The sequence below is a fragment of the Aythya marila genome (assembly GCF_965140915.1).
Source record: "Aythya marila genome assembly, chromosome: 2".
Lineage (NCBI taxonomy): Eukaryota > Metazoa > Chordata > Aves > Anseriformes > Anatidae > Aythya > Aythya marila.
In genome coordinates, this window is record NC_139043.1 from 143,722,086 (window position 1) to 143,741,371 (window position 19,286).

Consider the following 19,286-nt stretch of genomic DNA (forward strand, 5'->3'; position numbering starts at 1 on the left):
GAGTATTGCTGGCATCAGACAAGATCCTGCTCCTTGACTCGAGGGCTGACACCACAACTCCTTTATCTGTTTCCATATCACTAAAACATTGCTTTCTACGCCTCCTTTCTCCTCTCACACCAGTTTTCTTGCCCTAGGCCCTGTCCTGAACATTTCTGTAGCTAATGCAGGAGACACTGCTCCACCTCCTTCTGAAGGTCCTGCTCTAGTACAATATGTACAAGCTATGTACAATTCCATGTCCTGAGCAAGATGTACAAATTTCTTAAATGAAACAGTAACTCACAAATTGCAACTCGGGACCAAGTTAATAAAATAGTTCAAGAAATCTGACATGCCTGGGTCCCCAAAGGGAACAGTACAAATATTCAAGGCTGCTCTTATCTGCTCCAGAAAACCCAGTGTCAGAAGCGGGTTGTTAGGGTTTGATAGTCCTGGATTTCTATCTTCCTGTAAAGAAAGTAATATTATGGAGAGAGTGTTAAAAATGCAGTATTTGGGGGACTGGGGACATTGGTTGATTTTTTTTTTCAAAGAAGAAACCCAACAACTTTCTTGGTTCTCATCACCTTCTGCTGGAGTATAGGAGTTAATTCAAGAGAATGGTCAACTCATGCGTGCATTTTCCATTGCAGTGTGGATTGGGACCTTCTGAGTGCTGGACTGAACAGGTATCAACCACAGTGAGAGCTGCTCCTGCACCAAAATGCACTCAGCTCTGGGGAAAAAAATGAGAGCTCATGGGCCTCGTCAGTTTTGGCCACTGCAGAGAGGAGCTGCTGAGAAGTGAAGGCTTTGGGGCTACACAAGAGGTCTCTGACTTGCATTGTGCATGTAACTGTTTGAGACTTCTAATACCACTCCAGTTTGTTTGCGAAGCTTGGTTTATATTCCTGCTTGTAATTTATCTTCTGCTTTTGATTCCTCACAACATCTGTGTCCTTTTTCCAGACCCCCCTGCATGGTTTTATTCACTAAAGCTTTTAGAGTTTTGTTTTTGTTCTAACGTTTTTGCCTTCTAAGTTGTTTTTATTATGATGTACACCACACTGAGTGCTCTGGCAGCCTGTGAGGGGTGTTTTCTAAGAAGAATAAATTATGGGCATTAATAAAACAAAGCACAGAGCTTTTGAACATTTGGTTTCAACGTGGAAGGATTCTCTTTCATATGAGAATCATGTTGAGGATTTATTTCTAGGGGGACTTTTTCTGTTATTAAGATCTAACAAAGCAGTATTTTACTGAAGGCTTTTTGTTTTTCCCTCATCCACTCTGTCATGGTTATTGCAAAGCTCTTCTGCTGTTTCTCATTTCACTGCAAGGTACCTATGTGCATATGAAAGGTACGCTGTGCAGGGTTTGCTTTTAAGTTTTCAGCAGAGTGGGGGGAGGGAGCTTTGGGGGGTTTTGTTTGAGGTCCTTTTGTGGAGAGGGATTAAGGTAAGAATACAGAAACCAGGGGCAAAGTAGTTCTTTAAAATAAATCCAGATCTCCCCTCTGTAAACACATGCCAACCAAATACACAAATTATGACAAATTGGTTGGCTGTGTTCACAACTGGGCTGGTGCTAAAAAACAAGAGCACTATAAGCAGGAGTTACAACATTTATTTGGACCTCCTTGAAAAGTCTTCCTTTCAGTAGGCTCAATCCTGCAGCATAAGCAATTTAGCTCTCATGAGTAGTCCCATTGACTGAAAGCAGGGCCTGGATTTACAGGGTCACCTAAACCAACAGAAGAGTTTTGAATGCAACATTTTCCCATAAGTCACTTCCCATTATACCCTTTTGCCACCTGGACTCCATCTCCTTAAATCTGCTTTATTGCTCCCATATGCCTTTATTCAGCGAAGTGCTCAGGCTTTGATGAAATGGGAGGGATGTAAGCGAGCACCGAGCAGCTTTGCTGAGCCAGTGCTGCAGCCACACTCCAGATTAATGCCTCCTTTCATATAGCTGCATCCCCGCACTGCACTCAGGGAACAGCCTCCCGCTTGTAGTTCCCAAACATGCTCGCAAAATCCTCCAGCTCGCACCTCCATGGACATCAGTGGTGCAAGGGAGGCTCCTTTTGCAAAGCGCCAGTGGGTGTCCAACACCACCACGTGCTTCAACTGCCCCAGACTTCAGTCCCCTCTGGTTCACAGCAATGGGGTCTCACCCACAGCCCAGCCCTCACTCACGCCAGGAGTCTGACTTTGGCTTCCCAACTGGCACAAAACATTATATTTTCCCCCCTGATTTTAGGTAGATTGGGTTTCTGGCAATTTCCCAACTGACTCACCTCGCTAAGGAGAGCCTCTGGGCTGATGCATGGGAATCCCAGAAGTGGAACAGAAGGATGACAGGACCACCACCTTCAGCAGTACTCGATCAACTAGCTGCAAAATCATACCCTAATGAGGAAAGAGACACATAGTGACATCTCTGTATACCTCCCAGCCTAGTATCTCCATGCAGACGTAAAGGAGAAGATGCATTTTACAATACAAAAAGATGAGAAAACATTGCTTTCAGGAAATCTTCACTAAAATGTCATACTCTGCACATGGAAAAATTTTTAGCAGCATAAACGCATATTTCAAAGCTAGCATGTTTTATCTATGCACCTACTTTTAAAGATGCAAGCAGCGTGATAACATAATGCTCCAGATCAAAAGGAGGGGGTGGGAACTGTAAACTTTGCAATGTTTGACTTGAACTCAAGTGAAAACATCTGACAGCTTTTATTGGTGTTTGCACTTCTCAGGGATGGAATAAAGGTAAAAGCCACCCGATTGTTGCTTTTTATCACTTTCCAGCCGTGCTACAAAAACAGGAATCTGTTAATTGCTTCAGACACCTACGGGGTCAGGTTGGCAGCAGCGAGGAGCTCTGAGCCTTCCCCTTGTAGCTGCTGTCATGAAAAACCTCGTGTGTTTCCTTCCTCACCGCAAGTCTCACAAAGAGATTTACTGCTGTGTTTTAACCACACGTCAATGAGCCATTCAAAATTTACAGCAGCAAATTTGGAGACTTATCTGTGACAGAATTTCCCCACTGATGGGCCATAATTTATAGTAAGTGTTTGCATACTTAATTAGCTGTGTGATGAGATGAAATACTACAGAACGGTGGCCTAAACGATGGAAGCAAATCAGAGGCACTATATCCCTACTTAGGACTGTGAAGAGCAAGCAGGAACTGAGGAATGAGATCGGATTTCTTAGCTGCACCATGCTGCTCACGAACAGCAGCAAGCAACTGTATAGGAATACCTAGAAATGGATGTTTATTTGCATGTCCTGAGGTTTTACTTTACTTCTCGCTGAATTTCTTACCATCAATGCCACTTCTGTAAATTCATTTTCAACTGGGCTCCCAAACATCCCAGTGGAGACAAGGACCTATACAGGGAATTTACGCTGGTGATCATCTTGATTTGTTTAGACATCTTTTAATCAACAATGGGCTTGAAAACCACTTATCCAGGCTGTTTTAATGATCTGGTCACATGGACACACAGAGCAATGCCACACAGAGGAATACCTATCAGCCAAGCAGAGATATCCCAATTCCCCTGGGAGTCTGGAGCAGGATATGGAGAAAAGAGAGCTTTTCCTTGAAGAAAAGGGGTCAAAGCTTCAGTTTTACAGTCCATGTGCACAGGATGGGGCCTGGTGAAGTTGAAATGGGCAAGACGGACTTGTGAGATATCAAGGAAGAGGCTCTGGGCAGGTGAGAACTCAACACCCTTATTTCCCCCTATCACAGAACCACAGAATGGCTGAGGTTGGCAGGGACCTCTGGAGATCATCTGGTCCAAGCCCCCTGCACAACAAGATCACCTGGAGCACGTAGCACAGGATAGCATTTCTAGATAGTATCTCCAGATAAGGAGATACACTTGAATATCTCCAGAGAAGGAGACTCCACAACCTCTCTGGGTAACACGTTGTTTCTCATTTCTTGGCACTGTGTTTCTTGACAGCTCTCAGCTTCTTTCATGACAGGCACACCAGGGAACAGGACAGCATGGCAAGGAGTCCCTGCAGAAGGTCTGAGCAATGCAGGTACTTTCCTGTTACCAGGGATGCATTTTTTCTCTCAGATCTCCTAGCTGATTTCTTCTCAACTGATGAAAGCTCCACTCCAGGTAAGGTGGTGTCAGCTCCTCCCTCTCATTTTTTTGGCGTCTGCACAGAGCAGAACCTCCCTCCATGCTTCAAATATCAAAACTTTCATCAGGGCTTTGAGCATTTCCATTTTAAATTGATATAACACCTTCTACAACATATCCTCATAGCCAGAAGAGCACATAAAACTCTGACACCACCACAACTTGCCATGCTGTGTTCAGTTTAGCATCTCCTTTCCATTTGGAATTTGCTGTTATGGATCACGATATGAAATGAGCATATGTCAGACTTCATTAACAAACAGCTGTTGAGTTGACTCAGAAAAACTGCAAAAAGCTCTCCATCACAGCCTAATTTCTGATTAGATTTCTTGGTTCATCTCTAAGGTTCAGTAACTCCATTTCTTCAGGTCTGTTACACCTAGTACAGTGTTGATACTCCTACCAACTCTTTTGGCTGAAAAGGTGAAAATTCCTCCAGCCCCAGCCTCCTGTGCCTTTTATTAACCCAAATTAAATGCTGACAACAGCAGTCCATCTTCCACTTCCTCTTTCTGCCTTCTGCCCCATTGATGGTCATTTCCATTAGTTTTATACTCTTTAGCATATACCTTAGTGCAAAAATCACATTTTACCTTCACAAAGTGCTCACAGCACCTTCAGAATACATTTAATTAGTACAGAAGTAGAATTTTGCCTTTGAACTGTTGGTCCTCATACATCTTCCAGTGTATCGATATGAATTTCAAAAGTAAAATTAAGCACAAAACAAATTTTAAAAGATAATTTGTCTTCCTGCATCCTAATGGGTTTGGAGAGCATAATCCCATCATGTCTCCTTCTCAAGTCATCTGTAACACACTCAGAAAAAATAAAACCATACCAAAACAAAACAAAACAACAACAACAAAAACATTTTATGCGTAAACTCAACTCATGCATAGCAAAAATAAAACATTTTTAAAGTGTATTGAAGCACAAACTCTCCAGAAGTTTAATTCTATTAACTCTATTAATTCAGCTCATTCTTTCCCAATAGGTAAAAGCAACTGGATCAGTTTGGAAGGGTGCAAGTAAATAAGTAAGAATATGACTTGTAAAGGGCTGCAGGAAGGTGTTGTCTCTCTCTTGCAAAGCAACAGCCTTCACTCTCCAATCCCTTATGCCTTTGCTATTCACCTAGAGCTGGAAGCAAGGCCAAAGTGCTCAATCAGGCCAGAGAGCTCACCAGGTTTCCACATCCCGGCTGTGAAAGGCCCCCTGTGTCCGTGGCAGGGTTTTATGGGGACTGCAGACAGCCTGCCTTGATCAGCCCGACCTCTTCCTCCTCCCAGCTCTGAGGGAGCCCCTGGAGAGGCCTTGGGCCCTGGCTATGGGTTCTTAGGGCTCAGCAGTGCCAGCCTGCCAGGCTTTCCCCTCAAACAGCCAGTGGGCCCTTGAGCAGCAAGGGCCTCCCTCTGCTTCCATACCTCCCCTTGGTTTTGTTGGCGGGCTGTACCTTCTGCACGTGCTTTGCAAAAGGCATCACAATAGCAATTAAGCATAGGAGGAGTTTGCTTTTGATTCCTTCTGATGAATTGCCTCAGAAAGCCCGTGTTTGAAGCAGAAGAGATTAGTCCTGTATTTACTAACACACCACAGGCCCAGTGAGAGGAGCGGGGAGAGTAATCCCTCAAAAAAGCCCGTTTGTTATAAAATACACCACAAGTAATCAATATACCCCAAAAGAGCAAGGACAGCGATGGAGAAAGCCCTTAATGTGAACCAGACCGAAGAACATGAAACAATCAGCTTGATGGGTGAAGTAGTGATTTGGCAAATGTTCTGACGCTCCTTGCCATGGGATTTCCGGACAGTCATGGTGAAAGTAAGTAAACAGGCCTCATCAGGAATAACATTAACAACAGGCACAGCAGGCAGGCACAGCTGGGCTCTTCATTCAGGAAAAGAGTTCCTTCCTTCACCTGACACTGGATCCTAAGCTCCGTGTTTTATCACAAAGCAGCCTGGATGTGAGTGGTACATGGGGTTTGCTTCTACTGAAATATTTTGGAACCGAAGGTACAGCAATGTGATGGCCGAGTTCACACGTCACAACAGAACCAAGAGGTTCCCTCAGCTAACCTGTATCCACTTCAAATGCTTGAGAAGTCACTCTGCAACCCGGTGCTTTCTGGCTCCCAGTCTCATGCCCTATCCATTACACACAGAAATTCTGTGTTTCAGTTGAAGGGTTGCCCAGGGCTTTCAAGCCAAATCAATTTCCTCACCTGTGAGACAAGAATAAGAGGGTTAATAGATATAAAGGCTTTTAAAATTCACTGTTTAAGTGCTAATTGCTATTTTCCATGTGACAACCAAAAATTGTTTTTTTTTGTGTGTGTGTGTGTTTATATTTCATAGTAGGAACTCCTCCCATCCCTGGGGAACACGAACTGCACAGAATGGAGAGAAGCAGACACGGGATGGCTCATTGTGTCAGAGAGGGATTCAGTCTCTCCAGTAAAACAAATAAAATATATAAAGCCACTTTATAAACCTTCAGATCCAGAGCCAATAAATCCAGGGTTCCTTTAATGTCTTCGGACTCAGATGATCTCCTAATGTCCAACCCTTCTATCTGATTAGCTGCAAAGAGATGAGAGCTGTTTTTGGTGACACCAAACTCAGGACAGGGGGAATTTGAGGCAGTCCTCTAGGCTGGAAATAACAGCAAACAGTTGTATACAAAGGTTTGGATTTCTGGATAAAACAACAGGACCCATGGGGAACATTCCTGCATTAAAGTCAGCATGTGATTCCAAAACTTGACATCTCCAAGGTGCTTGGAGCTTTCCAGAAAACAAGACCATCACTCAAAATGTGACAGGGGCTTCAAACTGTTACAACATCATCTCCAACAGGCATTAACACTAAACTCTGAACACTGGAGTTTGATGTGGCTCCAGAAAAGGCTGTGCTAAGCTTCAGAGAGGATGTGCTAAATTTGGAAAGATGTCCAAAGAGAAAACCAATTATTTTCACCAGAAGTCCATCTAATGTTTTGCAACGACCTTGAGGCAGGCAGATATAACAAGGGATGGCAAGTAGCCACTGTTGTGAATTATATTTCATCCCAGCTCCAAGGTCACTTGTCACGGTCACACAGCTCGTCAAGGTCACACAGCAATCAAATGTGGAGAAGACACGTGGTGTTCAACAAGCTGCACAAGGCCGAAGGGAGCTTGCAGCTCGGCTGAGGGACAGCACCCTGCCCTCTCTTCCCTGTGGAAGAAGCTCCTGGCTGGTTGGGTGTTTGCTGCAGAGCTTGATCAAAACAGCAATAATCAGGTCTGTGCTGCAGAAGACATCGACTTGGTTTTACTCAGGTGGGCAGCCAAGCTCCACCACAAGCACTCTCTCACTCCCCCTCCTCAAAAGGAAAGGGGGAGAAAATATGATGAATAGGGCTCAGGGTTGAGATAAGGACAGGGAAATCACTCAACTATTATCGTCATGGGCAAAACAGACTCATCATAGGGAGATTAATAAAAATTATTACCTATTACTAACAAGCTAAAGCAGTGAGAAACAAATCAGTTGTTGGCTCGGCTCTGGGCAGCAGTGGGTCCCTGTGGAGCCAGCTGAAACCAGCCCTTATCTGACATGGGGCAGCTGCTGGGCTCTTCTCACAAAGGCCACCCCTGCAGCACCCTTGCAATGTAAACCCAATAGAAACACATCACTCAAAATGCACTCCATGTCACTCAAGCCAGGGCGGATCTTCATCTGGAGTTTGTACTCCGGAAAGACACATGCATGGCTCCACTGCTCTGACTCCAATGTGTCTGGTTTATTCTTCAGGTGCTTTCTGCACAGGTCCTGCTGCTCTACACCCTTGTTTCAAATTACATTGTCCACAGCAAAGTAGATCTACCAGATCTTACCATCCCCTTGGTCCATCTGCCTTCCCACATCAGCACCACACTGCAGACCAAGCCAGAGATGTTCCAGATCAGAAATTTTGAACCAGCTTGCTTTTCAGCCACCTTAGTTTTTGAAAGCAAAGGTGCTGAGGAGAAGGGGGATGATACCACAGCCTTGCTGCTTGTGTGCTGCACAGTTGCACCTTGTGGCTGCAAGATGAGATGAACCTTTTAGATGCTACCAGTGACACCAACAACCCAGAGAAGTGACCCAGCATGGTCACTGAATCTGAACTCCTGACTATTTATGGAACACCTTTCAAAACTCTTCTCTGGGCTGTCTCAAGTGATGTCTTTGCAGTAGTGTCCACATAGTACCTTTGCAGTAGTGTCCAAGCAGTTTCCAAAATGTTGTCACTTTACTCCTTTGAGGTAAAGGCAGCACTATTACCATTTTCAGATGAGACAGAGATACTAACAAACTATTTCTACTAATTTCAAGATCTTTCCTTAAGACTTCGAGAATCCCAGATTTAGAAGACATGGCAGTATTTGATACTAATACATTCTGTAACAGGCACTACCATAGATGAGCTGTGCTGGCTTTCTGAAGTGCAGACCGCTGTTATCTCCAGCCAGAGCCATCAAGACTCCCTGGTTCTGTGAATCAGAACTGTGTGCCTCCAGCTGAGCACTGAACAGGGAAGTTGAAAGTGACCTTTTCTGAAAATTATAGCTGAAATGACCTGGCAGAATCCCATAATAATTCTGTCTATGAAGACACGGAAAAAGGATACAGCTCTCCAGAACACAATTCAGCTGAGCATGACTGCATTCCCCCTGCAGCCTCCTGCCCCACTCAAGACACTGCTCTCAGATCATCTCATCATACTTTGATGCCAAGGGGCTGAGTAAAGTTGCCCAGCTGGTCTTTTGTCCACTTGTATTTGCAACATTAATCATATTCTCCAAAGAGAATACTTAAAAAAATATATATTGAATTATTGGAAGAGCAATTTCTACTCTGTGTCAGTGACATGACACGTTGCCTCTTTCATGGTTCAACACCAGCGTTGGAACATACCTTGCTCAGACCAGGTACGAGACTGGCAGCTAACAGGGGTTGCAGATTGCCATCTTCTTGGTAACTGATACTTAGAGGGAATGTCAAGCATTTTAGCAAATGGCTATGTAACCTGGTGCCAAGGAGCATTGCATCTCCTGAATCTCCAGTTATAACTCAACTTCTGTGACTCAAAGGGATTTTGTCCAGTCATTTTTGCCCGTTGTCCCTCAATGCTCAGCTTCTCTAACTTGCTGCCGTTCCCTCTCAGACCATCCTTTGATTTCTACTTTCTGTTGCAGTTACTTGTTCCAGTTCTTTATTCATGGATTTAGTTTCCTCACTCCCCAGGCTTGCTTAACTTTCCATTTCACTTTTGACTCACCTTCATCAGGCGTCAATCTAAACCACCACATTTCACGACAGAGCAGCTGAGGCCCAAGCACCCATTCCCTTCAGCTGCCTCTGCCCTGCAGGCAGTGATTTTGTGACCTTCTGCCATTGATCAAAGTGGTAAGTCACCTGGTAGTTCACAGGGCTTAGATTTCGCCATGTTTAAGACTTCTGGAAATTGGGCAAAAACTTCTAAACCACATGGACAGTTTGGGCAATTCTACCTCTAACATCCACCAAAAATTGCAAGTCTTGACATTATTTCAGGCAGATGTTAGAGGATGATTCTGGGAGTAGATAGATGTAGTTGCCAGCCACTGAGATGAAGAAGTCCGAGAGAGAGTCCAAGAGATGATAAAGTTGAACAGAACTGAAAGTTATCCAAAAGCTTGTAGCTTGTGTTCAGCTCCCTTGGGAACACACAACACACACTGAGCAAATGATTCCAAAATATTAAGAAATAAGCTAGCGTGTAAGAAAAATAAGGATCTCCTGTTGAATTAAGGAGTTAGGTCATTAATGCTTGTTCATATTACATTACTCACACTTGAGAGACAAATAACTATCTGTTGCCTCACTAACCCACATATTTATTTGAACAAATATTTCCCAAGAAGTAGGGAGAGAGAACCATTTCAACAGAAAAGTTCTATATTATGGTCTTATCATAACAAGCCACTTCACAGTACGCTGATGTGTATCGTATACAAGCATCCATTGTAAAAAGCTAATAAGTGTATCTCATTTTACGGTGCTGACATGTTCGTTCATTCTCAGAGGTCATTAGCTCACAACGGGGCCTCTCATTTCCATATGTCTTACTGAGGTTTTGCTATATTTCAGATTCAAGCCTTAATATGAGCGTTATTAGCTCAGAAGAACATGATCATTGTCATATAAAGTCAATTTATGTTTATGTAATGCATAATATATATATATGCTTTACATATTTATGTATAATATATGCAATCTCTATATACTTTACATATACACACACATATATATGTAAAGTTCTGCAATTATTCAAAACAAATTTTAATTAAAAAATCTAGTCTCTGTCTCAGACATAATGCATTACCAGGTTCAACTCTACATGCTTACTATGCTTAACAGAAGGCTGGACTTTTAAAAAGGAAAAAAAAAATACTTATGTATTCAATCCTGAACAATCCTGCCTGCTTTCCTCTAGGTTCAAAATGCTGCCCAGCCAGGCCTGCCTGGAAACATGGTGCTGGAAGCAGGCTCTGAGCAGAGGTGAATCGCTGCTTCAGCTTTGGTCAAACTGAAGGGTTGTCACTGCTCAGGTCCACCCTCTCCGATCAGTCCAAAATTTCAGAGGTGTTCCAAACAACCAAGGGCAGAACAGCATCGATACAGGCAATAAAAAACACACAGGGAAAGTCAAAACCTCTGAAAAAGTAAAACAATAAACGGTGGGAGTAGACAGCAGCTACTTAGCAGACTGCTGTGGCACACGTGCACGATTTTAACTGTCTCTGTAATGATCTACGGAGCATGAAAGACCATCTAATGGTGTGTACTGATACCTTCTGCAGAAAAATACATCCATCTTCGAGTTCTGCTTTTGATCTCAATGGGCTTTAAAGCCTTGACATCCTCAGCAGGCTGTGTTTGAAGCTGAAGAAAATAAAATAATACAGTAGAGAAAGAAAATTGTGGGGAAGGAAGAGGGAAGGGGTCTGGGGAGAAGGAGCCTGAAAACTGATGGGGTGTGTGGTGGTCCTTGTCCGTGCAGTGAATTCAGCTTGCAAGAGCAACAAAACCACTCATCTTCTGCTCCTTGCCCCTTCCCCAGCCTGGCAAGGTGCTTTTACAGCATGAGCAGGCACACACGACGTCCTGAGCAGCACACCTATACCGCAGATGTGCCTGATGCATCAGCATTGGATGGGAGACATGATGCACGAGGAGGGGCAGGAGAAAAAGCCTCAGGAGTTACAACTACTGCTTGGGTGAGCTCAGGTGTCTCTGGTATACTTTAGCATGCCTACCAAAAGGGCAGGGAAGGATGGAGGACTTGAGCGATAATGTGAAGGATGAGAGGGATTATGCCTTGACAGAGAGGGACTCTGTAGATGAAGAAATATCCCCAGCCTGAATGATAATGGGATCCCCAAAACTGGGATGGTCATCTCCCTCCAATGGATGTCATCAAACCCCCAGTTAGGTAGCAAACATGCAATAACTCACCACCTGGGGCTTCTCTGAACAGTAATAACATTATGGATGTCTTATACCAACTAAGCCTTACTTTGAATAGATAAAACAAAACAAAACAAAAAGCCTGAAGATGTGCAGCTTCCCTCTTTGTCCCCAGCAGACAGGGATGTGTCAGAGGTTGTTGCAGGAAGCTTGTCAGGGGCACAGGATCATCCAAGCAGGAAAGACCAAATCTTCCTGCCATCCTCGGGTGCAGCCTCTGACATATGGCAGCAGGGGGAAGGCAGATGAATGACAAAAACCAGCACTCAGCACAGGGGAAGGTGGAAGGGGCTCTGCGTGGCCTGGTGGCATCTGCTCCCACTGGTGACAGACAGGAGTCACTGGTTTGGCTCAGGAACCACTACCAGAGGTGAATATTGATTAAAAACATAAATGCTTTGTACACTAAGGCCAATTCCTGGTCATACTTCTGTTCAGCATGAGTACATATTACACATGTAGCTATAGAACAGGTAAATCAGATTCAAAGTATATATTTAATTTTTTTAAAAAACAATTTTAAATGACATATTTACAAGCTTTCTCTATTTTTAATAGCATAAACAATCAAAGGAAAAATAAAAGAGAAAATCTGAGCTGTTAGTTTCAGATGGTTGACAGGCATTCAGTCACAAGAAGCTGCTCAATTCCGCAAAGGACACAAAGCCCTTGCTCTCATCACTGATGAATACAACACTCAAGGAAGAATGGTCAAAATTAAGCTGTTATGTTATACACGTTATCAGTGTCTTTTCCTCATTTATTTTTTTTTTCTCCAATGAAATTGTTGAGCTTTAACTGAAAAATAAGAGTAGTGTTTTCAACTATTCTCTCCATAGTTTCATTTAGGTTTTCGCATCATCTACATCATGGCAGTAGTCAACAACTGATTTCTTGAAGTCCTTTACCAGTCCTCCAACATTACTTCTCTCTCTTCAATTAAGAGACCTACAAAAAAGCTTTGTTCTCTCTCTTCCTCTGTCTTATCCTGTATTGTAAGCACTGAGTGCTTTATTAAGCACATGGAAGTTTTTCCATGCTGTAAAAACAAATTTATGTTTTTAAAAATCTGACTATTAAAACAATGGAAAGTGCTCAGTATTTTGAAACCAGTCAAGTGCTCAATAACAAACACATGAATCCCAGCATTCTAAAATGATCGTGTCCTTTGATAAAAGCTTTTGAGACAGAAACTTTTTCTACACACACTGCTCCAAATGCAGGAAGACAAGAAGCATGTTTGCACTGACCATAGGGGATGGGGATCATCTCTGCCTGATCCTCCAGAAGGACAATAAGCTGTTAGTAGCCTGCTGGCCACATAGCTGGAAAAAGAGGATGGAAAACTGAAACAGGGCACTCCAATGCCAGGATATCATCCTATTCCAAAGCAGCTTTGGTGGGTGTCTGAGTGATCTGCTCCTCCTGAAGCTTGGACAACTCTCAGGTGTCCACTACCTCAACAAATTGGAAGAAGAACTGAAGATAAATAAATTAAGGGAAACAAGTGAAGCCTTCAGCAGCCCCATGGGCAAACCCCAAATACCTCAGAACAGTAGGAACAGCATTAGGAAGGTGAGCGACCGAACTGACACGAGAGCTTTGATCTCCCCAAGCCTCACTTCACTGTGGTAGCAATCTCCACCCCTCCCCTTTCTTCTTCCCTGTGTCCATTTTTATTTTGTACAGAAAAATTAGGAATAAAACAACTAAAACTAGCAAGACAATAGCACACTGTTATGAAGGTTCATGGCTGCCGTACCAATTTGAAAAGCTGTACTCAAATATTTCCAAAACTGCTAAAAACACCTCCTTCCCACGCAGGCTTCCATTAGCCTCCTGGATGGGAGAGGAGCCACCAAAAGGCCTGTTGACAGTGCCAAAGCTTAATGCGGTTAAAAGCTTGAAGATTTAGCAAAATAAGCAACCAGAAGCTGAGCAGCACCTTATGGTAGTCGGTAAAAAAAGGTCCCCAAGTGCTTCTGGATGCAGTGCAGCTGGTGAGCACCTTGTGGTGTCCCGCTGGGCCGGCAGCCTTGGCACGGCCGCCCCGGCATGGCCCCAAACAGAGGCTCACTCACACGGCTCCACGCTGCCTCAAAGCCGTGAGTCACCGTCCCTCCTTTTCCTGGAAAGGTGAGGAACAGATAACATCCAAAAGAGGGTTTTTCCTGAAGTAAGTTTTTTTTTTTTTAAAAAAAAAAGGGGAAGAGTTGATCGGGTCTTGAAACACGCTTTCAATTCTGTGGTGCCCTCAAGCTTGGGGACATACTTTCTCTGGGGGACATATGAGGGATATGTTTTCATTTATCGAATATATATTTTTTTCCAAAATACATTTTATACATTTATAAGAAATAGGAACCTTTAGGAAACGAAAAGGACATTTTCAGAATGAAATACTTTATTAAACCTCTTCTGCAATTCAATTCAGGGGATAAAAATAAGGCAGAACAAAAATAATAATTAAAAAAAAATCGCCTTGACCTGAAGTCACCCTCTGGAGTCATTTTTGAAGGGAGTTGCTCTTGACCCTGACTCTTGAGACCGTTCCTTTTTTATTTTTAACCCAGCATAGAAAATAAATAACCTCCAGTCACAGAAGTTCATTTCACTTCACCGTTCCAAAACTTTCGAAATGAATCTGGTTCAACCCCCCCCCCAAAACCTAGCCACAGCAGAATTCGGAGTCCCAGCGAGGAGCAGATGTCAGCGCTCGAATCCAGCCTCGTTTCGTTTCCCCTGAGTGGAGCTGCAGGAAGGAGCCGAGCCAAACCGGGAGCAGCGGTGCCAAGAGGGGTTTGTTTGGCTCGCTCTTCACGCTCCCCTCTCCATCCTCAGCCCCAGGAGCTACGTATGCAGCCAAAATCAGCCTTATTTTGTCCATAGGTGAGTAGAGTCAAGCCACTGAAGAGCCCAGCGAGTCCAAGGTGAGATTATGGGGCCAGGAGCTGGGGCAGGAAGCCCTGCTCCCCGCAGCAGCGAGCCCAAACTACCCCACACAGCTGCACTTCTACTTAGAAGTGGGAAAAAAAAAAATCTTGCTAAGTGCACTTAAATTTCATGCTGCCATTTTATGATGTTTACCACAAAAATACTGTTTTTTCTTCCTAAGCACCATATGAGATTAAGTATGTTTCAGTAAAATGCGAAGTCCTAATGAAATCCCATCTCATCTGCATCAGCAAAGGTCACTAACATTGCACATTTATCCACACAAAATAAAACAGCAATAAAAGAAAACCTTAGAAATGCATTTAGCGAAACTGCATTCAGGATATCAGATGATTATGGAATAACAGACTTTATGGATTAGCTGCTATGGCTTAATGCGTATGAAAACACTTGTATATTATTATTGCCATTTCACATCATAAAATCAGGAAATAAATACATAAATATTTTACGAACATATTTATATTAATGTAAGTTATAAATATATAAAGTGATTAAATCTCATTCAAAAACATTTATATTTACCTTGTATATTTTAAGGACCCTTATGCAATACTGACACTGTGTTAAAAATCTTAATTTTCTGTGAATAAACTGCCTTAAGGAAATTAAAATAGGCATGCCTTAAATTTCCTTAGATTAAAATTTACACAAATGATCAGATCTCTATGAATACAAAATCAAGTAAAATGAAATAGCTTTTATATCCTAAAAAGCTAGGCAGTGTAAGGATATGCTGCTACCATTGACACAAGCCCTGAGGTCAGGCTGAGTACATTATGGGACGGCACAATTTATGATGGAAAGGCAGTGCCAGCTCACCCAACAGCTCAGAGTTGTACACTGCTGTCCTTCCTCCACAGCATCAGGACAGAGTGACAAGACCAAGCAGAGCTGAAATGAATGCTTACTTAGACACCAAGGACAGAAGTTATATCCTAATCAGATATTTGAGCATTTCTACAAATCTAAGAAATGCAGCAGTCATTTTGTGAACATTTTATAGTTATGCTAATAAAACCAAACAAAAAACACAAATGCAAATGTAAAGTCTATGTTAAAACAGCATATAGGTATTTTCATGTTACATCTTTACCTTACACTTGTGTATTATGCTTATAGTGAACAAAAACGAATTCACATTAAAAATTTCATTGTCTGAAAAATGGGAGATGTAAGAAACCATCAAGACAAACTGTAACAAGGTATCTTAATCCAAAGGCCTGCACTGTGGCAAGGCAAAGCATCCCCTAAACATCCCCAACAGATACTTGCCAATTTACGTCTTAAAAGCCTACAAGAAGAGTTTCACTTCACCATGAGGTGTGTGTTTATTTTCCATCTTAACTTCATCATTCTGCAAAAATTCCTTTTCTTACAAATAAAGCTAATCCTTTCCTTCCCAGAGGAAATACCAAGAACAGCAGGTACATTTTTTTCTTCTTCTTTTTTAAGCAGTCTTTTAGGTATTAGACAGGAGAGTTCCTTCCTCAGACTTATTTTATTCTCTAGACCATTATTCAGTTCCCTTTATTTTCTTCTTATACACAGTGCTACCTGTTGGTTCCGTTTGGGGGAATTTGCCCACCTGTTTCTTCAAAAGTGCTGCTCAAAATCATTGGCACTTGATGGAATAATTATTGCCATGTTTTACATAAAATCCTGTTAATCATCAGGTAAGATTTGTTTTTTTTGCAATAGTCTCCAATTGCACGCTATTTCACATTCACCCCTGCTGAATTCATTTTAATGTGCTGGTGCAGGGCGACCTGTGCCACCTGCCGAACTGTCCTGACCTCCAACTGTGCCTACCAGCAGGCAAGCACGCCTGTCCACCGAGCACAACACCCTGAATTCAAACCTATTTTGTATCCCATCAAACACATCAATGGATAAGCTGAACCAGCAGCATGACATAACCTCATAAACCGTACTGGAAAAAAGTCTCTTTATTTTTTTCCCCCTCTAATTTTCTGGTAACTGTGTCTTCACCACATTTCCTTACCGTATGAAATAATTCACTTCGAATCCCTCAGCCAAATAAATGACGCGAGAATTACTGCAGCTCTGTCTCAGTTCTGTGCCTGTATCACTAAACAATACATTGCCCCACAGCATAGGAGTGTAAATCCATGCCTCCGAAAGTAGAAACATCAACCTAAATTATCCATGACCTCATTTCTAAAACATAAACGCATCTGCCTTCGCTCTGCCAAACAATGCCAGCTTTCATTGCTTATTAGCCCAGGTCTCCCACAAACACCTTTGGCACTGTTACCTCACTCCTTAGCCAAGGGAAAAAAAACATCTAAAAATATTTCCATTGAGCTATTCCTATGGCCTCCTGAAGCTCTCCCTGCGATTCACAATTCACGATGCTAACATAACAGCTCTCAGGCCGGGGGGAGGCGGTAAGCTGAACTGTGCATTGTTGGCCTGCCCAGAACAGGCTTGGTCCCTTGTCTTACCCATGCTTGGTGTTTTCCCTGTTGCATTTACTTCATTGAGATCGCAGGGGTGTGCAGCCTTGGCAGGCTACGGAGGACACAAGTGACGCCAAGGTGGGCTGCTCCAGAGGTGAAGGGCTACTTGCAGGGTAGCAAACGGCCAAATCATGCATGGAGAAAGGTTGTGATGCTGCCCAGCTTCACCATGCCTGAATCCAGCCCCAACACACTTCAACGCCTGCTCTGAATACAGCAATGACCAAAATGATTCTCACAGTACTAAAGGGATACGGTGTTTGTCTAAGTAATCAGTGTATGTGCATTACAAAATGCATCTGTCAACAGTTGTACAGAGAACTTATTACAAGAACTACACGATTCAACAGCAAGTATACAATATAAAAGCATTTATTAACTTTCATGAAACAGAATATGGCTTTAAAAAAAAATCTTCACGGGTCCCTGTCGAGCTCTCTCTTTTGCCCTAAAAGGAGAATCAGTCTCTCACAGGAATTTGGGAGAAATTCTAGAGAAAATACTTAACCCCAAACCAACCATCTTGTAGAAACCAAATGTGGTATGAACCCTGGACAACAGCAGTCAACTGGTACATGGAAGCAAAACCCCTGCCTCTATAAACAAAGAAAGAACACACATAAAAAGAGGCAGAGATGATTTATCTCTATTACCAGAACTTCTAAAAACTTGTAGCTTTTAAATAAAACATTTGCTGAGTGTGAATAGCACACTGCATAAAACACAGCTGAAGAGATCTGAATGTATCCATCATTTAAAGTCCCAGACCTAGGTTAACCCAATAACGTGTTGTTCTTGTGAATCCATGAATCTTGTGAATCCCTGAAGTATAGAATACTTCCAAGAAAACATCTGTCAGCAGGACGAAATATATATACTTTAATCTTTTAATTCTTAAGCTTTCAAAAATATTTCTTTCATTTTAACAAAGACATCTTTCAAAAGCATATTCCAATGTCGAGCTTGAAGAAAAAAAATCTGCCTTTGTCAAAATAATTTGCACACTTTATTGGATTTTTAAAAGCCTGATTACAGGACAAAACATGCATTAAGCATTTTGCTAAAATTACAAAAACATAATTGCAGAACGTCATTATATTCAAATGGTCATGTCCATAATAAATACCTGCAGCTTAAAAGCAGCTCAGACTTTTTTTTCAAGTGTTTTAGTATCTGAAAAAGGCAAATGTTCTGTGTAATGTTCTTAAAATTGTGGCGTTACATCGCAATGGTTAAAGCAAGAAACAACTCAGTTGAAGACTACAGAAAAACCTTGTCTTCTCAGGAGGTCTATGCTTGGTTATACAATACTAGTCTGGAAACAGCACTTCACCAAAGGTCTGGCAATTGGCTTCTGTTTAAAACATACTCTGCCTCATAACATTCTTCAAAGGATTAAAACATAATTGATTCTGGCAGTACACATGGTCAGCATGATGTGCAGGGGGTTGCCAGTGGACATGGGGCCCTTACATAAAGGGCTGTTTTCTTTGTTTAAAATGGAAAAAAGAGTGGGAGGTGTGGAGAACAGTGAAATACAAAATGACTCAGAATCATAAAACATATTTTTTGAATCAGATTATTTCAACAACTGCATATGCAAATAGAAGGCTTCAAACGAGGGTGGTGGCAGAGCTTCTGAATTGCTGAGGCAACGCACATATTCCTACTTCCATAAAAAAAGATAGAAGCTATAGTTATATACATCCTTCTAAGTATTCAGAGAATATTGCAAGTTGAACTCCAGAGAAGCCACCGGTATCAGTCTGAAAGCGACGGGGAGCGGATTGATCGTGCACTGGCTGGACTGTTGGAGAAAGCAAAGGGATCCTTTTCCTTTTCTTTATTGTCATGTTTATGTTTATGCTTATGCTTATGCTTGTGTTTCTTCTTCTTTTTCTTGTGCTCGTGGTGGTGATGGTGATGATGATCACTATGTTTGGAGGAGTTTGATTCCTTACTAAACACAGAGAGTGGAGCTGCTGAGACAGGGTGCATGTTCACCTCTCCTGAAGACTGTTCTTTACCTAAAAGAAATTAATAAAATAGGATTAACAAATATTTAACTTACAGCACTTTCTGAATTGTTAGACCTACTTTATCATTTCAGTGTGCAAACAGAGTCCATTACTATACTGATGCCATTG

General features: G+C 42.3%; 1 protein-coding gene across 1 annotated transcript in view; it reads right to left on the reverse strand.

Moving 5' to 3' along the window:
* Window positions 1–17,992: 17,992 nt before the first annotated feature.
* Window positions 17,993–19,286, reverse strand: part of TAF2 (TATA-box binding protein associated factor 2) — a 55,445-nt gene continuing 54,151 nt past the window's right edge. The window contains exon 26 of the mRNA XM_082755398.1: window positions 17,993–19,166. Within this exon, the coding sequence (XP_082611524.1) occupies window positions 18,901–19,166 (266 nt within the window). The 3' untranslated portion in view covers window positions 17,993–18,900. The remainder of the gene's footprint in view (window positions 19,167–19,286) is intronic.